Source organism: Cryptococcus neoformans (assembly GCF_000091045.1).
Source record: "Cryptococcus neoformans var. neoformans JEC21 chromosome 7 sequence".
Classification (NCBI taxonomy): domain Eukaryota; kingdom Fungi; phylum Basidiomycota; class Tremellomycetes; order Tremellales; family Cryptococcaceae; genus Cryptococcus; species Cryptococcus deneoformans.
The window spans coordinates 1,157,357-1,174,720 of NC_006692.1; the positions used below are offsets into that span (position 1 = coordinate 1,157,357).

The 17,364-nt window shown below is 49.4% G+C and overlaps 8 protein-coding genes across 8 annotated transcripts in view; 5 read left to right on the top strand and 3 right to left on the bottom strand.

Moving 5' to 3' along the window:
- The first annotated feature begins 165 nt into the window (after positions 1–165).
- CNG04110 (conserved hypothetical protein) lies at positions 166–1,976 on the top strand. Its single transcript, XM_024657595.1, has 3 exons — positions 166–463; positions 525–1,405; positions 1,475–1,976. Exons 1-3 carry the CDS (start codon positions 246–248, stop codon positions 1,813–1,815), a joined length of 1,440 nt encoding a protein of 479 aa, XP_024513282.1. The 5' UTR covers positions 166–245; the 3' UTR covers positions 1,816–1,976.
- Positions 1,972–5,421, bottom strand: CNG04120 (hypothetical protein). Its single transcript, XM_572163.2, has 7 exons — positions 5,173–5,421; positions 4,989–5,115; positions 4,784–4,921; positions 4,602–4,699; positions 4,445–4,556; positions 3,934–4,387; positions 1,972–3,878 (listed from the first exon to the last, which is right to left on the bottom strand). The coding sequence occupies exons 1-7, from the start codon at positions 5,341–5,343 to the stop codon at positions 2,321–2,323; spliced, it is 2,658 nt and encodes an 885-aa protein (XP_572163.1). The 5' UTR covers positions 5,344–5,421; the 3' UTR covers positions 1,972–2,320.
- A 2,204-nt stretch (positions 5,422–7,625) lies between these two features.
- CNG04125 (hypothetical protein) lies at positions 7,626–8,994 on the top strand. The gene is made up of 3 exons (XM_024658655.1): positions 7,626–7,938; positions 8,021–8,316; positions 8,369–8,994. The coding sequence occupies exons 1-3, from the start codon at positions 7,703–7,705 to the stop codon at positions 8,491–8,493; spliced, it is 657 nt and encodes a 218-aa protein (XP_024514573.1). The 5' UTR covers positions 7,626–7,702; the 3' UTR covers positions 8,494–8,994.
- CNG04130 (sec14 cytosolic factor, putative) lies at positions 8,880–10,698 on the bottom strand. The gene is made up of 6 exons (XM_024657596.1): positions 10,618–10,698; positions 10,332–10,568; positions 9,843–10,135; positions 9,711–9,755; positions 9,657–9,658; positions 8,880–9,572 (listed from the first exon to the last, which is right to left on the bottom strand). Exons 1-6 carry the CDS (start codon positions 10,656–10,658, stop codon positions 9,318–9,320), a joined length of 873 nt encoding a protein of 290 aa, XP_024513284.1. The 5' UTR covers positions 10,659–10,698; the 3' UTR covers positions 8,880–9,317.
- Positions 10,699–10,830: 132 nt separating this feature from the next.
- Positions 10,831–12,919, top strand: CNG04140 (conserved hypothetical protein). Its single transcript, XM_572167.2, has 7 exons — positions 10,831–11,588; positions 11,661–11,769; positions 11,827–11,833; positions 11,889–11,959; positions 12,030–12,268; positions 12,354–12,402; positions 12,459–12,919. Exons 1-7 carry the CDS (start codon positions 10,858–10,860, stop codon positions 12,486–12,488), a joined length of 1,236 nt encoding a protein of 411 aa, XP_572167.2. The 5' UTR covers positions 10,831–10,857; the 3' UTR covers positions 12,489–12,919.
- A 16-nt stretch (positions 12,920–12,935) lies between these two features.
- CNG04150 (conserved hypothetical protein) lies at positions 12,936–14,661 on the bottom strand. Its single transcript, XM_572169.2, has 3 exons — positions 14,138–14,661; positions 13,914–14,078; positions 12,936–13,852 (listed from the first exon to the last, which is right to left on the bottom strand). The coding sequence occupies exons 1-3, from the start codon at positions 14,534–14,536 to the stop codon at positions 13,043–13,045; spliced, it is 1,374 nt and encodes a 457-aa protein (XP_572169.1). The 5' UTR covers positions 14,537–14,661; the 3' UTR covers positions 12,936–13,042.
- Positions 14,662–14,838: 177 nt separating this feature from the next.
- Positions 14,839–16,405, top strand: CNG04160 (flavin-adenine dinucleotide transporter, putative). The gene is made up of 5 exons (XM_024657597.1): positions 14,839–15,185; positions 15,240–15,328; positions 15,401–15,693; positions 15,751–15,843; positions 15,904–16,405. The coding sequence occupies exons 1-5, from the start codon at positions 14,866–14,868 to the stop codon at positions 16,126–16,128; spliced, it is 1,020 nt and encodes a 339-aa protein (XP_024513287.1). The 5' UTR covers positions 14,839–14,865; the 3' UTR covers positions 16,129–16,405.
- A 552-nt stretch (positions 16,406–16,957) lies between these two features.
- CNG04170 (conserved hypothetical protein) overlaps positions 16,958–17,364 on the top strand; it is a 2,311-nt gene continuing 1,904 nt past the window's right edge. The window contains exon 1 of the mRNA XM_572170.2: positions 16,958–17,364. This exon is cut by the window's right edge and continues 291 nt beyond it. Within this exon, the coding sequence (XP_572170.1) occupies positions 16,982–17,364 (383 nt within the window). The 5' untranslated portion in view covers positions 16,958–16,981.

The window sequence follows — 17,364 nt, forward strand, 5'->3', positions numbered from 1 at the left end:
GACTCAAAGATGAGTATTTAGGGACGCAATGCAAAAAGCAGACCAAATGGATGCTGCGGATACTGTAAAAAGCGCGTCGACGTTATATAAACGTCAGTGAGAGGGAGATGGTGCCTGAAAGTGAAGCTATCTCCATCGCATTTCATTTCGCAGTATTCGAATAAACATATATATACATATATCCACTTTTCAATTCACTTTACTTTTTCATTCCGCAACATCTTCACAATCTTATCCTGCCTAAGATGGCAGCCCGATCGCCTCGTACCTCGTCGCACTCCCGCAACCCCTCCACAGCCTCCCACATCGACCTCGCGACATTCACTCCCAAATCGGCCGCTGCTCGTCGGATGAGCCACACATCGACCCTTCAATCCGCTTCTATATCTCCTAGAACATTCTTCGAGAATGTACTCGATGCTCATCAACTAACACTAGCAGGCGTGGTCAGTTCATTGATGTTGTGAGCTGCTCCATGTAACTTTCGATTGAATACAAGCTAAAACAACAGATGATCGTGGCAGATGCGGAATCATGTACTCTCTTGTCCTCTCTACATCACTCAACACTTCTGAAATACATCATAACCACATCCCCGAGCGCGTCGCCTACTTTGCTCGTAAATCCAACATTCTGAACGTCATATTTGTCAAACGAGCTTGGGCTTGGACATCTGCCATTTACCTCTTACACCTTGTCACTTCTCCTCGAAACCGTTCCAGGATGTTTAGCTTTTCCACTCCTCCCAACGATGGACGAATCAGAAGGTTATTGGTCTGGATAGCAGCTACCGCATGCTGGGCTGTATTCACAAGGTGGTTCTTTGGTGCAGGCCTTGGAGATCGAATCATTGCCCTTACGGGTGGGAACTGTGCTCTTCCTTTACCGCCCTCTATCTCACCTATCCTTGCTCGGCACACTTTTGGTAAACTATTCACTGCTGGACCTCAAGGATCATCAGGCCAGGAAAAAATCTACATTGCCCTCCCTTACAAATTTTGCACCGGCGTTCCTCTCACACCTGACGCTTTGCCTGAACTATTCGCTCTCCTCCCTGGCGGCGGCAAGGGAACTGCCATCCCACCAGGAGGCGGACCTACCGCTTCGCATGAAAGTCTCGCTCCCCTTCCGCGCCCGAGGTGGCATAAAGGGTTCGACATTTCTGGTCACTCTTTCCTCTTGACGCTATGTATCATGGTTCTCGGCCGCGAGCTCGCTCCTACTTGGCGAGCTTGGGCCGGTGGTAAAACGGCTGGGTTGCGCTATGGAAGGGCTAGAGGGTGGAAGAGCAAGGTTCATGGGTTGATCGCTCTTGCGGCGACGGGGCTGGTAGGTATCTGGATGTGGATGGTACTCATGACGGCTGTGTACTTCCATAACCCTCCCGAAAAGCTTGCAGGGCTTTGTACGTCCTGCTCATCATCTTCTCCCATTCTCAGATATTTAGCTGATTCATCTATTTTTCTACTGATAGTGCTCGGTCTCTTGTCTTCCGGCTTGATTAACCTTTTCATTCCGACCTTTTCCCCATCTCCCTTCAATCCTATCACAACAACACGAACTCCAACGCCTCCAGCCTCAGGCTCGGGTTCATGCGAAGGGGAAGGACGACCATTTTCTCACAGTTTAGGTGACGACGGAGAAGAAGAAGAGGTGGTGGATGAGAATAAGGCAAGGAGAGAGAATGTGGTGGATAGTGGTATTATTTACAAGGTTGATGGTGAGGATGGGAAAGGTGAGGAGGACCTTAAGGGGAGAGTGAACGTGAAGCAGAAAGAGGCGTTAGCGACAAAGGAGAAGACCAAGGAGCAGTAAAGCATCTTGTAGAGACCCCATTTATGTCTTTTTGTCTCTCATGGTATGGAATAGTATGTACTTTGATATGAGGAGCAAAGGAATTAGAGAATGCGCGTCATGTAGCTGTAAACACGACAAAGTAGACTTTTTCTTTCAACAGAAACATGCATATCATCCGTCTTCTTATTTTACGGTGCCAATGAATGAAGAGAAGACCAAATCACATATCATATCATATTCTAATCAAATTAGAACTGGAAAGCCTTTGAAATCGAGTCCCTATGAACCTATTACCGAGAATCGTATGGCGTACAGTAGATCTGATGTATCGCGGACGACGAAATACTAAGGGGTAAAATTGGGGGTATATAGAAAAAAGATCCCTTACAAAACAAAAACCGCTCAATGCTATGTATCATATTTCAACACTTTTGAAGAGACCAAGCTTTTACAAACGTCTCCCTCCCACACCATTCTCATTGACGTCTGACGCTTTCGCCAGTTATCCAGACATCACATCAGATCAGATCAACGATCCCTGCTGGGCTTGCTGTTGGAACGGCTGCTGCTGTTGCTGCTGCTGTTGTCCAAATATTCCTTGTCCCTGTCCATGGTTTTGTCCACCAAACGCCGATAACCCGCTAAAGGCGCCCATCCCTGTCATCTGCGGGTTCAACCTTCCAGCATTAGATGACGATCCTCCAAGCATGGTAGATTGCCTAAACGGGTTGGGAGCTCCTGTCATTTGGGGCACCAGACCGCTGCCAGTTCCCGCTGAAGATCCCGCAGGGTTACCAGTGTTTTGGAATGACAAGGATCCCAAGCCGGGGAAACCTGTACTCTGCGGCTGAACGGCTCCAACTCCATGAGCGCCACTCGGTGAGGCTACAGCAGAACCGGGGTTTGATCCAGCACCAGATTCAGGTAGGGGTGGTAAGTTCTCCATCAACTGATTACCAAAGCTGCTCGAAGGTTTGAATGGCTTAATGTTAGAGCCGCCATACCCGGTAGGTTGGGGTTGAATGAAACCATTCGCACTGCTGTTGGTGTTTGCGCCTGTGGTCTGTGAAGTGAGCCCTGAAGTCGCGCTGGTACTACCTGTAGGGTTTGTAGACAAGAACGACAGCGGGTTCGAAGAGGAAGCTGTTTGTGTAGATGGAGAGGAAGCACCAGGACGATTAACAGACAAAGATCCGAATTGAGACAAGAAGTCCGTCCCACCACCGCCAGTGTTCGCATTGGCAGAACCATTCGTCTGGTTCTTGTTTGATGCAAACTCGCTCGCAATGCTCGACATCCCTGTACCCTGAGCACTCCCTTGCTGGCCCGCTTGATCCGCTGGTTGCGTCTGCTGTTGCTGCGCTTGAGGCTGACCCCATGCTCCGTCACTATTACCGGTATGAAGACCCATCATCATCTCATTCATTGTCGGCTTCTTCTGCGGCGGCTGATGCTGGGATCGAAGAGTAGGTACAGGAGGAACAGCGCCGCCTGCAGGGGCGAAGGGGTTCTTCGAGCCTGTTGTCTGGGCCGTCAAAGGTTTAGCCTCGGAGCTGGAACTGGCAGCTGTGCCGTTGGAAGGAGGAGTAGAGAATGCAGGCGTCGACCCTGGACGTTGAATTTGGCCTTGTCCTTGTGTCTGATGAGATGGTTGGGCAAAAGGCGAAGGAGAAGAAGGTTGGGACATGGGCCCGCTCAAACCGCCCATACCCATACCATTGCCAGTAAGCATCATACTCTGCCTGAAAGGGTTAAATCCAGTAGCCTGAGGCTGTAGGAATCCAGTTTGCTGAGGCTGCATCTGCATCTGCATTTGCGGCTGTTGAGCTTGCGCATGGGGTGGCTGAATGAAACCAAATTCTCCTCCTGCACCTGGTTGTCCTGTAGACATAGGCATCATGGACTGTCTTCCAAACGCCATGGCACCTGTTTGTTGAGGCTGGAGGAAACCTTGTTGTTGTGGATGAGAAAAGCCGGTCATCTGAGGCTGCATGAATCCAGTTTGCTGGGGCATCATCATAGATTGGCGGAAGGGATTGAACTGCTGATGCTGGTTGACAGTCATCTGAGCGTAGTTGATCCTATATATAATGCTTAGTCTAAAATCAAAATGATTACACGGGCTCGGAAACATACTGTTGAGGAGCACCGCCAAACATGGTAGGTTGCTGGTCCGCTTGAATAGATTCGAAGAAATCTTGGATCTTTTTCGAAGCTCCCGCGGGAGCTTGAGGCTTAACTTCCGGCGCAGGAGATGCAGCCTTGGTCGATGTCGATGTGCTCTTATCGGGCGAAGCTTTCCTTGTGGGCTCTGTATCACTCGGACGCCTACTACCTCCCTCGACGACTCCCAGACTCCTCTTGTAATCCATTCTATTTTGCTCAAAGTTGGGATCGTTGAGGTACTCTTCCAACGCCTTGACGAGCCCTGTTGGGGCATGCTTGAGATTCGGCACAGGGACATTTAAGACATGGTGAAGTTTTCGGGCAAAGGAGAGGTAGTCAACGACTTTGTCGGTTTGCTTGATGAAAGATTTATAGATTTCAAACGAGTCGGTAGCGTCGACCTTGGACATTTCGAAATAGTGCTCTGTTAGATGGGCAACGGTATGTCAGCCAGGGACGTGCGTGTGAGTACAAAACACACCTAGGATGTTGCAGACACCTTCATTACCGGCCTGGAACAAGACAAGCAAGTCTTTTACAAGAAGTCTCAATGCCAAAACTGTGTTTTCGTCTCTCAAATCATCGTCATAAAACTGGATTTCCATCAGCCCAATCTCATTACAATTCATGGAGCGTACCTTGCACTTGATGAGACTGTCCAATAACCTTTGCACCACCTTGACTTCTCTCAGCAAACCCTTCTCTACAGGAAGATGTCTTAATCTTCTTGCTTTTGCTAATACGCCCGTTAGCTAAACGACAATTGACGCCCCGGCTACCTCCATATGGACAAGATCCAGATCGACCTAAATCGACTTACAAGCAGCACCCAGCCCATCACTCCTCCTGTTAGACTCTGTCTGCACTCTTATAAGGTCTCGCTTTAAATCCCTATACACCCTAATTCTGTTGTCGAGGTAGTCGGCATAAGCACCCATGCTAGCAGGGGGGACGTATCCTGTAGTGAAATCAATCAGCATCTGGCAATATCGCCCCGATAGGGAAGACCTGATGATAAAGCGTACCTTGGAACCGCTGGCTATAGATATTCCGGAGTCTCAAGACATCGTTTCTGGCGAGAACATCGAGCAGAGCTTCAGTCTGTCCAGTGCGTATCATCTGGTGCAACGTAAGGAGGCCCTTGAACACGACCTAGTATGCCGTCAGGACTCGGTGACTCTTTGCTCTAGAGCACCATTGAATGCTCACCACACCGTTGGTATCTCTCAACCTTTGTGCGAGTACGATCGCAATCTCGTTGATCGAGCTGTCGTCCGCATAGGTAGCAGCGATTAGTGAATCAATGTACTTTGCTTTAGGAGGGGCGTTCTTCGGCTTTGTCGCAAGCTTTACGATCTTGTCGAAGGATTGGGCTGTCATGGTCGCCGAGCAGCCGTGGAGGTTTGTGAGGAAGACGGAGATGAGGATGAGACGTTGCAGACCGAGAGATACGAGTGGGAATAAGGTGGTGGTAATACGCTAGTATTCGGGGAACAACACAGCTGGAGTGGATCCATCGCGCCTAACTAGATCCAAAAGAGGCAGAGTAGGCGCGGGAGCTGCAAGGAGCAACCTGATGACATCATCATTGTTTATCTCACGCGTATCGTGTTGGCCATCCAAGATACCGGTAGCGGGTTATTTCCTTCCTTATAGAGTTATTTTTATAAGGTTTTAATTATCCGACTCACGGCCATTTACGAGCAAACATCTTCTAGTACTCGCCGTGTGCTTGAGAACAAGATTGATACTGTACTATTCATTATTCGTGGCTATAATACTCGGCAAATACCCTATATTGGTCAGCTCGTCCTCCATCTCGGACAGCTACACCGACTGGGATCAAGCTACAACTGGCGCTGACAAGTGGCTCCGACCGTCGTTTGTTCAGGTTTAGCGACGAGTTCATAAATCTCCATGAGGGAAGGGAAGAGAGGAGTGAGGGTGCTTCGGAGTAGGGAATGATGGTGGGATCGATGCCGATCAAGGAACTGGGTGAAACTTCCTGATCACGTCGTTAGATGGATTCTCAGATAATTGAAGATCGATATCTACTGTGCTAAGCCATTGGGCCCAAGTAGGAACTTCAGGCAGCCCACTCTTCATCAATGCCCATCTGAAACAGATCAGTATCGATGATATCAAAGCCCCTGTACAGCCATGGTCAGTCACTCAACACCAGCAGCTCCAACTACCCTCACACACTTATCGTCGGCAGATTTTGACTTCATACCAGCCGTATAACAGGGAGGGGTTGGGCAAAAGGTATCCTTGGCATGTATACGACGATGTATGAATATAAGTGGTCCCCAAGTATCTGCTTTGAAATGTGAGCCATCAAACAATAGACGTTTGGCTGCCACTTTCTCTTGATTTCCCAGTTAAAACATCATACAGTCAAGTGTCGTTAGAAGAACCATCATTATCTCAGTGCCTGGGAATCAATACAGGCACTTCTTGACTATCCATTATTGCTCGACATCTTGTTTGGCATCAAAGATGCTGCTGCTGCCTGATAGAGAGTATGATCTGACAGGTTGGTCAGGTCGGCGGACGATTTGTTTCTGACGGATAGCCGACTATGGAATAGATCAGTTTTTTAGGTATCCAGGCTCTCCAAAAAAGGCGTTGACAGGTCCCTAAAGTTTATAGACGCCTTCGGGATGAAGCAGCAAGACTCTTACACTGTACCATTGAACAACAGCAGAAAACCGATTATAACTTTAATTTGTAGATCTTTGGACTCGAGCTCACCTAGGGGCGTCCCGAGGAGGGCGAGAGCGAACGGACGGAAGGAGGCCAGAAGACCAAGCAGAGCAAAGTAGTCAAGTCTAACTCTAAAGAGAAATGGGAGACCGGACATGATATTATGAGCCCTTTCCTACTGCGGGCTCCGTAGTGGATGCATGCTTACAAGGTGCAAGACCACAAGTGCCATTCGGGCGCATCAAATACAAACTTTGCTCCATCGGGAAGTTTGTTCCAAAAGGCTAGCAGCGCGTGAGATCAAACTGAGCCTTTTGGTGTGTATGTGTCGGAATCTGCTGGATGCATCCCATGCCTCTCCAAGGGTGTTGTGCAAGGAAGATGGGCGGTCCCATTTGAGATCGAAAGTCGAGCCTTTGTAACGCGTTTTGTTCAACTTTGTTGAAACTTTACTACTTCTAAAGGTAATGGACGGGACCAAATACGTAATGAGCCCAAACCTTTTATTAAAATGTGGAATCTCACTGGTGGGGCGACAGTTCGGGATCGCGTCGGGCTAATTTTGTAAACCCGGCCTTGAGTACTGGTATGACGTTTTTTGTCTTTGTTTGTTGTCGCACAAAGCCTTCATACTCCTCCATACTCGTCACCGTGCCGCTCACCGTCATTTTCCACGAGTCTTGAAAATATTGCGTACCGTGCAAAAGGTTTTCACACCGCAAGGCAGCGCACGGCTTTGCAGCTAGCACGGAGGGAAAACCAGACGAACACACAGATGGGGACCTCTTGATGCAGGGGCTGTGCACGGACCCTCTTCCTTCCCTTCTGTGTGCCGCCGGATCCTCACCGTCCGCCGCTTGGCGACTAATACGCGTTGTTAATTTCAGATCAGATACATCAATCAGTCAGCATGGCAGATGGATTTTCATTTTAAATCATCCTTTCTTTCTCTTAGCACCGTTAACGCACCAAGCTAATACTGACCCTCTTCCAACCTACGCCCTCGTTCCCGCCCGCCGTCGCCACTGCCGCCATGTCCTCCGCCACCGCCACCCAGTCGGCGGCCGCCGGCTCCAGCCAGGCATCCAACTCTAACAACCCGTCGGCCTCACGCAGTGCCAGCCGCACCTCCACGACCGTCAGCATCCCCGGGACGGCCGCCGCGGGTGGCATCACCGTTACCCAGCCACCGAGCACGGCCAGCGCGAGTTACTACAAGATTGCAAAGGATAGCTGGATCACCTTTGGCTGGAACATGACTAGTCTCTAGTGCGTTTACTGCCGTATCTCTACAATTACAGTACTTTGCCTGCGATGTCGCCAGCTGCTGACGTCTTCTTTTTTCGAACAGCGTTACGCCCACGTCACTAACCGTCGTCGCCTCCTGCTCTGCTAATGGTAACACTTACCCTGTCGGCCCAACCACCTCGCCATACAACGTGTTTCCCGGCAACACCACCCAGGTCGTGTGGAATCCTTGGGAGTGGGAACAAATCCCGACAGAGGTGCCGTTTGCAGAAGCGACCTATGTGCTCTCCGTCTGGGACGAGAGGGGCCCTGGAGCGGCGCGAAAGGGCGGGTATTTGACTCCGTATTCGGGGACGAATTTTATGATGTATAGGCCAGCGGGGTATACGAGTATTGCTGGTGAGTTGGTGTTTGCGTCGATCGGTTCAAACTAACTGGTGGTCCGATCTAGATGGATGGCAATGTTCCACATGCTCCGACGCATTATATACACTCTCCCAACCGGCTCATCTCCTAGTCCTCACGACGTTTATTGTCACTATCATCTCCGCCTGGGGTATCCTCAGAAGATCATAGGGCGTTCATTTTTTCTGGAGAAGACCGAAAGCCGAGAGGCAAAAAGTTCATGGTGATGGTGGTGATTCGAGGGAGCTGGAATCCTTGTCTGGACGGATGAAAGGTTGGCAAAAGTTGGCAACAGTGATGCTGCGTTACGAGGATAAGGCCGGTTCGGACGGTGCCAACGGCTTTGGGGTCTATTTGAATCTTTCTTGGAGGGCAAAAGGGTGTGATAGGGGGTAGACTCATTGAGCCAGTCGGGGTGGTCAAAAAGGTTTAATTCTTCACGGACTATTCTAGCATCTTTTCTCCTCTTCGCTTTTCTCAGAGCCAACTACGAACACTTGACTTGTCTAATATTTTCCTAATTCTTTAATTGACGATTTTCACAACCTTTTTTCTTTGTGTATACGTGCAAGCTTCTATCACCGTACATATATGAAGTATAGTGACGATGGAAAAGAGATACCGAAAGCTTTAAAATTTGAAGCACAGATTTCTCGGGAAAGACTCATCTAACCGTATGTAGATATCTGTAATCTCTAATCCGCCATCCCCGCTACTACCCAAAAGGTTGAGCTCTTTTTTTTCTTTCCCAACGACAAATCCCTCCAACCCTCCCAACCCCTTCATTCGCCGCCGCTCGCTCCGAGCACCGATTTAATATCTTGTGTGTTGAACCACGGGTATGAAATTTATGTCCTCCGCCATCCAAATCTATATCCCCAGTCCCATCCAGTCTCTTGTCGTCTTGTTCCACGCCCTTTTTACAGCAATAAAATGTCCCCTTTTTCCCCTTCCATCCATCCACTCCTGAAAAAAAATCAATTCATTCCTCAACCTTAAGCACCCTCCGCAGCCTTATTCCAAGGCCCGGCATCACTCAAGTTACACCCCCCAGGACATTTACACGTGCCCCCCAACTCGACTGGCAAGTTCTCCGCAGAAATGTACTCTTGCAACTCGGCCTTGTAGGATTTACCGAGGATATGGATTTTACGAACGGTAGCTTCGTCCAGCCAGGGTTTGATGAGGGACCAGACGGTGGAAAAGAGGTAAGGGGCGTTGATGATGAACATGTGGCCCATTGTCTCGGGCTATAGAATGGAAGTAGAGAGTTAGTTAAAAAGACGAGTCAGTCAAGTGGGGGCGGGTGGGGCAAAAAGGGTGGGGCGGCGTACGTCTAAAAAGGGTTAGTTGAGGTTGTTCGAATTCGAGATAGGAGCGAAGCTTACAGTTGTTTTGGCCAATGGTAGAGGCTGCAGAAACATAGTCCTTGACTGTTTACCCACGACGAGAATCATGATCAGCACAAACATCTTTGCATACGCGCAGACGCGTCGGACGGAAAAACAAAAAAGACTTACCCTTGTAGAAGCTAGAGATACCAGCATTGTACAAGTCCAAAATAGTACAACTAGTCTCTACAAGGTGTCCAATCTCCTCGGAACAGGCAGGGCATCGGTCCCTGAGGAACTTTTCATACTCTGAAACAAGTCGCTTGAGCTGTCTCTCCTGGGTGGTGAGCGCGTAGAGCTTGGGGATGTCGAGCTTGCCGAGCTGCTCGATGTAGACGGGACGACCCTCCCTGTCGGACTTGTGGTAGTACTGCGGGTAGTATTGCGCGACTTTTTCGTATTCGGGATAGTCAAAGCCGTTGCTAATTCGAGCATCAGGGAGTCAGTGGGGATAAAAGTCTAGATAAAGGGGTCCATGCGAAGCGCATCCATCCTGTAAAATTGTCTCCATCCAAGCACACCCAGCATGCTCTCTTCCGCCCCACCACTCCCCGCTCCTCCTCTTCTCGCAAATTTGCAAACCATTTGGAACAGGGAAAAGAAAAGAAAACGACTCACGCAGCAATGTCGTCCGCGCCAAACTCTTTCCTCCACTTTTCATTCGCCTCCCACATGATCTTGGCCTTGGGGATATCAAACTTGCGCGCCCTCAAGAATCTCAAGAGAGTCTGGTCATCGAAACGGTCATAGCCGATACGCTGCACGAAGGCTTCCTTGTCGGCGTCGGCGGGGATGAGGCCAGAGGAGAGAAGCTCTGTTCGGAAGGCTTCGAGGGTGGATTGCTGGGCCTCTGAGCTGCGTGTGATTGTCAGCATGAGTGCGATATAAAAGTGTGCGCGCTTACAGGTGTCCCGGGTGTCCTGAGAGGAAGTCTGTAGTGGCCATTGTAGATATACCTTGGAATCAAATATAGAGTAGTAAAGAGATGCGTGGAATGAACAATATGACGCGCAGCGCAAAAATCGCACCAGCTAGAGTGTTACGTAACGCCATCACACCGCCGCGATACAACGCGACAAATAAACATTCGGATCCACGCATTTCGTTCGTTTGTACGGATTATTGCACGCTATACACTTGCACCATGGCTGACTATCTCGGACGCCCCTCAGACGGAGACTCTCCATTCGCAATAGGCAACAGGGCGATGCGGGACACTTCCTCTCCACAGCCACCACAACAGCGCAACCCCGCTCCGAGGAACCAGTATCCCCAGCCACCCCAGCAGCAGGCGCAGGCGTACGGCGCCCCAGTAGGTGTTCCAGTGAGAGGATATGCTGCTTCTCCGGGATCCGGCGGTAGAAGCGGTATGACATCTCCAGGGTCAGGGCCCAGGAGTGGGATGGTATCGCCCATTCAGGGGTCTTTCCCCCTTCAAGCACCACCACTACAACAACAGCAGGGACAAGGGTCATACCAGCAACCTCAGAGACAATACTCTAGCCCTCCTCAACAGCAACAAGCGTTCCAACCGCAACAGTATCAACCTCGTCCTCAGTATGCGCAACCCCAACAAGTCCGTTCACTGGGTTACGGTGGTGCTCCGTCGCCGATCTCTCCGGGCACGGCATCGAGTCATCACGGGTACCCTCCGAATCCATCTTCAGAGAGCGGTTACGCACCTATGCAGCAGCAACAACAACAACAGAACTACGGACAAGCATCTCAGCAACACCCTCATTATGCGACATCAACTCAGGGAAGACAAAGCCAGCAAGCCCAACAAGGCCAGTGGGGTCCGCAACAGCATGTACAGACTATGTCGAGTACGCCGACTGCGCCTAGTGCGGCTGATAATGCCGAGTTGAGGGATATGTAAGTTTATCCCACCACTTTTCTATAAAAAGGAAAAGGTGAAGCGATGGAAGACTGACGGAAATGCGGTAGGTTTGTTGCATTCGATAGTTCTAGAAGTGGGCATCTTAGTGCTTTTGATCTTCAAAAGTTGTTGGCAAAGGACGCTACCATGGATGCGAGAGAGGATAGCGTCAAGATGGCAAGTCGTCTCCTCCCCCTTCTCAAGTCTACCAATGGACTGACTCGTTCGCTGTAGCTGATGAGTGAGGCCTACCGTAACGTTCCATCATCTGCAAAACACTAACATGGGCCAAACAGACATCTTTGACACTGATCGAAGCGGGAGTATCAATTTCCAAGAATTCGAGGGTCTTTACCGATACATCCAAGTTTGTTGCTCTCCTCTTTCCCCCCTTCTTTCTACATCCCCACTAACCCAATCCCCACTTCTTCAAACAGGACTGGCACGGAATCTTCCACCGCTTCGACCGCGATTCTTCTGGTCTCATCGACCGCACCGAACTCCATTCCGCTCTTATGGGCTTTGGATTCTCCCTCCCTCCCGAGATGATTCGGAAAATCGAAAAACGATTCACCCCGCCCCCTGTACCGGGGAAAGATGCGCCCAAAGGAATCAGTTTTGATAGGTTTTTGATGGCTTGTGTGACTGTCAAACATTATACGGAAGGTTTCAGGAGGTGAGACTTTTCTTTCTCTTTGTGTATACAGAAGGGGTGGTTCGGTACGTGGGAGTGCTAGGTACTGATGAAGGCTGTTTAAAAGGGTCGATGAACGTAAAGAAGGCAAAGTGACATTTAGCTATGAGAGTTTTGTACGTCCCCACCCGCCGTTCTTGGTTACCATTTCTCGCTAATCAGTCTACACCAGATGGAAATGGTCCTCGACGCTCCGGCGTGAATATCTCATCCGCATTTCCTTCCCCAACTCAACTCGACTTTTCTCTAGCTCGACTCAACTCACCCCAGCTCATTTTCTTTTATCCTGCAAGAAGGTCACCTCGATACCCCAATCCTCAAACCACAAACCCCCCAAATCCCAACGCCTCGATATCAGCACTTTGCTCTTGTCACAATGTTGATGTCTAAACAAGTTTGGACAATAAATCCAGAAATTTGTACCATCCACTTGCCAAGTTGTAGCTGTAGCCAATCATCTCTCGCTCCTCTCTTTCACATACAAATGCCCACTCAATACAGTCTGTTCAAAATCAAATAACAGTGAAATTGCTGTTTGCATGGACAGAACAGGACAGCACATTTGGGATAATCATTCTTATGATAGATACCCTGTCATGAATACCCATATCACAGTCAGTCTGTACTTGCTGAACGGTCGCACAAAGAGAATTTTTTTTACATGAAGCGTAGATATATACGTACATACAATGTTCTTTTTCTGTTTAATCTACATTTCACTCCCTCTACGTGCAGTCTCCGCGTGAGCAATCCCGATTACGCATCGATCAAACCTTTTGCCAAGATCGCCTCTGCAATCCCTTCCACTCTCAAACTCGTGCCTCTAATCCTCTCATCCCACCTTACACCCCATCCTACCTTCTCCACCTCCTTCTCCTCCTTCTCCACCCCTAACCCGCCCGCCGTGCCCTGGGCGTCTGCGTCGGTATCAAGCTGCGGACGGGATTCAAAAAAGATGAGTTGGGAAGGCTGGTCAATCCATGCGCGAAGACGGGATTGCTCAATCATACGCTGAGCGATCGTCTCGGCTGAAGACGGAGAGAGGTTGAGAATCGCACCGAGGGCGGAGAAGGAGATGTTGTCGTATACTTTGGCACATGCACCAACGTTGTGTTCCCGTACAGCTCTTTCCAAGACTGTCCCACCGCCTTCTACGACCGCTCGCTGATGTGGTGCTAATGCCCCCTCAAACTCTTTCATCTCCTCCGGTTTCACGATATACTCCAGAAGCATCTTCTTCAACATTGTGCCCAACCCGGCGGGCAGCTCGGTGTGTACCCGGTCATCACGGTTGAGCGTAGCGAGGATCCGAGAGCGGTGGGGGCCAGAAGGGGCGAGGATAGAGGTGGTGACAGCGGCGGAGAGGATAATGAGTCGGTCGGAAGGATCGATGGAAGGGTCGTGCGAGACTTCGTGGTAAGTGACAGACGCTTTGGCGAATTCGTTGGCAAAATCGTATAGTTTAGCTTGAGAGAGACGCATAGATAGGCGGGTCTCCTTATCTGTTGGGCGGGGTAAGAGGGAAGCGCGGGTAAAGTATGTTTGGGCTTGGCCCCATTCGCCGCACTGAGTTAGGTGTTGAGGTGTGAGTTGAAAGCCCAGCGATAGAATGGACGAGGAAGCTTACCTCGAGGAAGAGGCGGACGATTTGCATGTACACATTGAGCTTCTCATCGTCGGATACAACTCTTGAACCACCCTCTAGTTGCATCGGCATCAGTGCTCGAGCAGCACCTTCCCAGTCTTCTTCAAGCATGAGGAGGTGCGAGTGTAGATGTCGCAGGACAGTTATCTATGCCACGGTTATGTCAGCCCGTGGACGTGGACTGCTCGCCCAGCCATGATACTCACCTGCTCATCGCACCACCCACTAGAGCCAGCAGCCAGCACGCCTTCAACAACATCCCTCCTCACCTCTTCGCCCTTCTCCCCACCAAATGCCGCTTTCCCAAGCGCTGCCCACTCTGCTTCGTCAGCTTGCCCCTCTTCATCCAGGGGGACCTTGGCAGTCCCCTTTTGCACCACTGTTGTCCCTGATAGAAGGGCGACAAGGTATGCGCCGAGGATACGACGACCGACGATGATGATGACGGTGTTAGACGTCGTGAAGTGCGTGCCGAAAGCGATAAGCGGGGATGCGGATGTGAGTGGTGGTTGCAGGAGGGATTGGAGGAGAGAGAGGTATGCTTGAGAGCGCAATTTTTGGTTTTGTTGAGAAGAGGCTTCGTGGAGGGCTGCTGTAATGTCCATCGTATGCCTTGAGAACTGTGTCTAGGTGTTAAAGTCAAGATGGAGATGGATCATTCGATCGTTTATATTCGTCATTCGTCACCGACTTGCTGTCGTCGGTATAGCGAGGCTAAGTTCTAATTTGCCAAGACAAATATGCATGTCTGATCATGGGCGGCAGAAAGCCTGACTACATGCATAATTCACAGGCTTTATTAAGCTCAGCATGCTTCCAAAAAAAACCAGTCCTGGGGGACTTGACAGAGTAGACATTTCGCGAAATATTATTTGTCTTGGTTATTCGGTGATCGAGTTGATTTTTCCTCAACTTCGAGCAGTCTCCCAAAACAATGACTTCAAACATCTCAGCACAGCCAAGTCTCTTTGGCGACCCATCCATCGACCATGCACTAGCAGGCCTCGGCGCAGGCACTGTTGCAACCCTCGTCATGCACCCTCTCGACCTCGTCAAAGTTCGCTTTCAACTAGCGGACAGCAAACCCCATCCCAACTCCCATCTCCCTCTTCACAAGACAAAACCCAGGCTAGGTACTGGCGTTTATATGGCATTGAAGGATGCGGTCATGATTGATGGCTGGAAGGGATTATACAGAGGTTTGGTGCCCAATTTGGTCGGAGGGGCTAGTAGTTGGGGATTGTACTTTCTCTTGCAAGTGCTCATCTCTCCAACTGATGAAGTTCAGTAGCTGACAGAAATGAGCAGTTATAACATGATAAAAAAGCAGATGCAGGGAGGAGATCCAAGCTATAGAACATCAAGTGGCCAACATCTCTTAGCAGCCGCAGAAGCTAGTACGTCGCTTGCCTTCATTCCATGCTTTCTGTAATTATCAGCCGTCAGCGGACTAACAGCTTGTAAAACAGGCGCTATCACAGCAATGCTCACCAACCCTATTTGGGTCGTCAAAACCCGCGTTTTTGGGACTGCCAAAAACGACGCGGTCGCTTACCGCGGTTTATGGGACGGCCTCCGTTCTATATCCCGCACGGAAGGTATTCGTGGTCTATACAAAGGCTCATTGTTGGCCCTCATCGGTGTGTCGAATGGGTCCATCCAGTTTGCCACGTATGAGGAGATCAAAAGGCGGCGGACAGAGGTGAAGAGACGTAAATATCTGCGAGAAGGGAAAGAATGGAGGGTGGAAGACGAAAAACTAGTAAGTCTTTCGCAATGTTTGGGATTGGATTTAGATCACTGGCTGATGGAAGTTTAGTCAAATATAGAATACATTTTAGCATCAGGATCTTCAAAACTTGTAGCAATAGCATTGACATACCCTTATCAAGTCATCCGAGCTAGAATACAAGTCCGTCTTTTACCTTCTTTTTTCTTCCCGTAACGGGCACTAACCTTCTGGCTCATGTAGAATTTCACTCCTACACCAGCCATCCCCAAATTAACGATCCCTTCAGTCGTCTCGTCAGTGTGGCGCAATGAAGGCGCACTCGCAATGTATAAAGGGTTGGGTACGAATGCTCTCAGGATCTTACCGGGGACGTGTACGACTTTCGTGGTTTATGAGAATTTGGTATGGGCGTTCAGGACGCTGGCTATGAAAGGGAAGGGGAAGGATGAGGGACCTTTGGCGTAATCTTAAAGAAGGAGTAAGGAAGTAAGGAGACATTAGAGAGTAGAGAAGTAGAAGTAGAAGCAGGTTGGTTTCACATCTGTATTGCATATATCAAATTCACAGTTCTTATTACCCACATACTCCCATATACATCTGGCATATTATCCTATATCAACGAAATTCGGTCAATAGTCAACAGGCTGGGCGGCAAAGCAGGGAGGCGGTTTCGATTGCATTATCAACCCTCCAGGCAGGAGAACGAAAGCCTTGATGGGGAGGCAGACGTGCGCACGTTTTCGTAGTATGTACAATTATCTTCTGTAGTATGATCCATCATTCTTCTTTCTTTCTGTACTTTTATCTTCATTATTTCTCGAAGCATCAAGGTATCTCACTTGAGGCAGCTTCTCAAGGTAGGGAGAACTGTTGAGCGACTGTTAAAGGTTTTTTTTCTGACAATCCACCTGCTTGACCAAGACCAACCTCTCCACAACAGCGCAGACGACCGAAGAAGCAAAGACGCGTCGCGCCAAAATTAAATAGCAAAGTTGCTTTTTTGGTAAGAACGACATGTCCCACTATGTCGCCACGGAGTTATACAGGTGCACCCTGAGGAACTTGGTGCATACCAAAGCCATAATGGCTCTGCCAGCTGCTCAGTATTGTCAGCTATTTAAGGAGGAGGACCCAATTTCAACAGACGGAAAAAGTAATTAAGACGATAAATAATAGTACGAGTAGGTGGCAAACTATCAGTGGCGATGTCCGTTTCCAGGCACGCTACGACGTGAACGATTGATGTCCGTAACGCAGACAATCGACAGTGATTGTACTTGTGTTGCTTTTGTTCTTCTTTTCCATCTGGCTCGGGAATATGCCTATTCAATTGACCAACCTCTACTCTATCATCATCGCTATCCATTCTCCAGCTTCTGAAACTAAACAGCAAGAACAGCAACGGTCACAAGGTGCAGATTGGCGACTCGGCGACATCACCGTAGATTGGGTAGACTTTATAAGAGAAAAGAGTGTCGAGAAACGAGATATGACAAGGAACCAACATTCCTCTTTACAAGAATCAAAGAACAGATTAAGTCCTCAGGGTAGGTCTGTTCCCGGGTCTTCAACGGCGGTATCCAACACCAAGCCAAAGAGGTCTCGTTCTGAAACTCCTACCCAACGTAAAACATCAAAGGATGATCCCGACTCTTCGTCTCTCCAACCTCTCCTTGCACACTTCCCATCACCTGCTCCTCT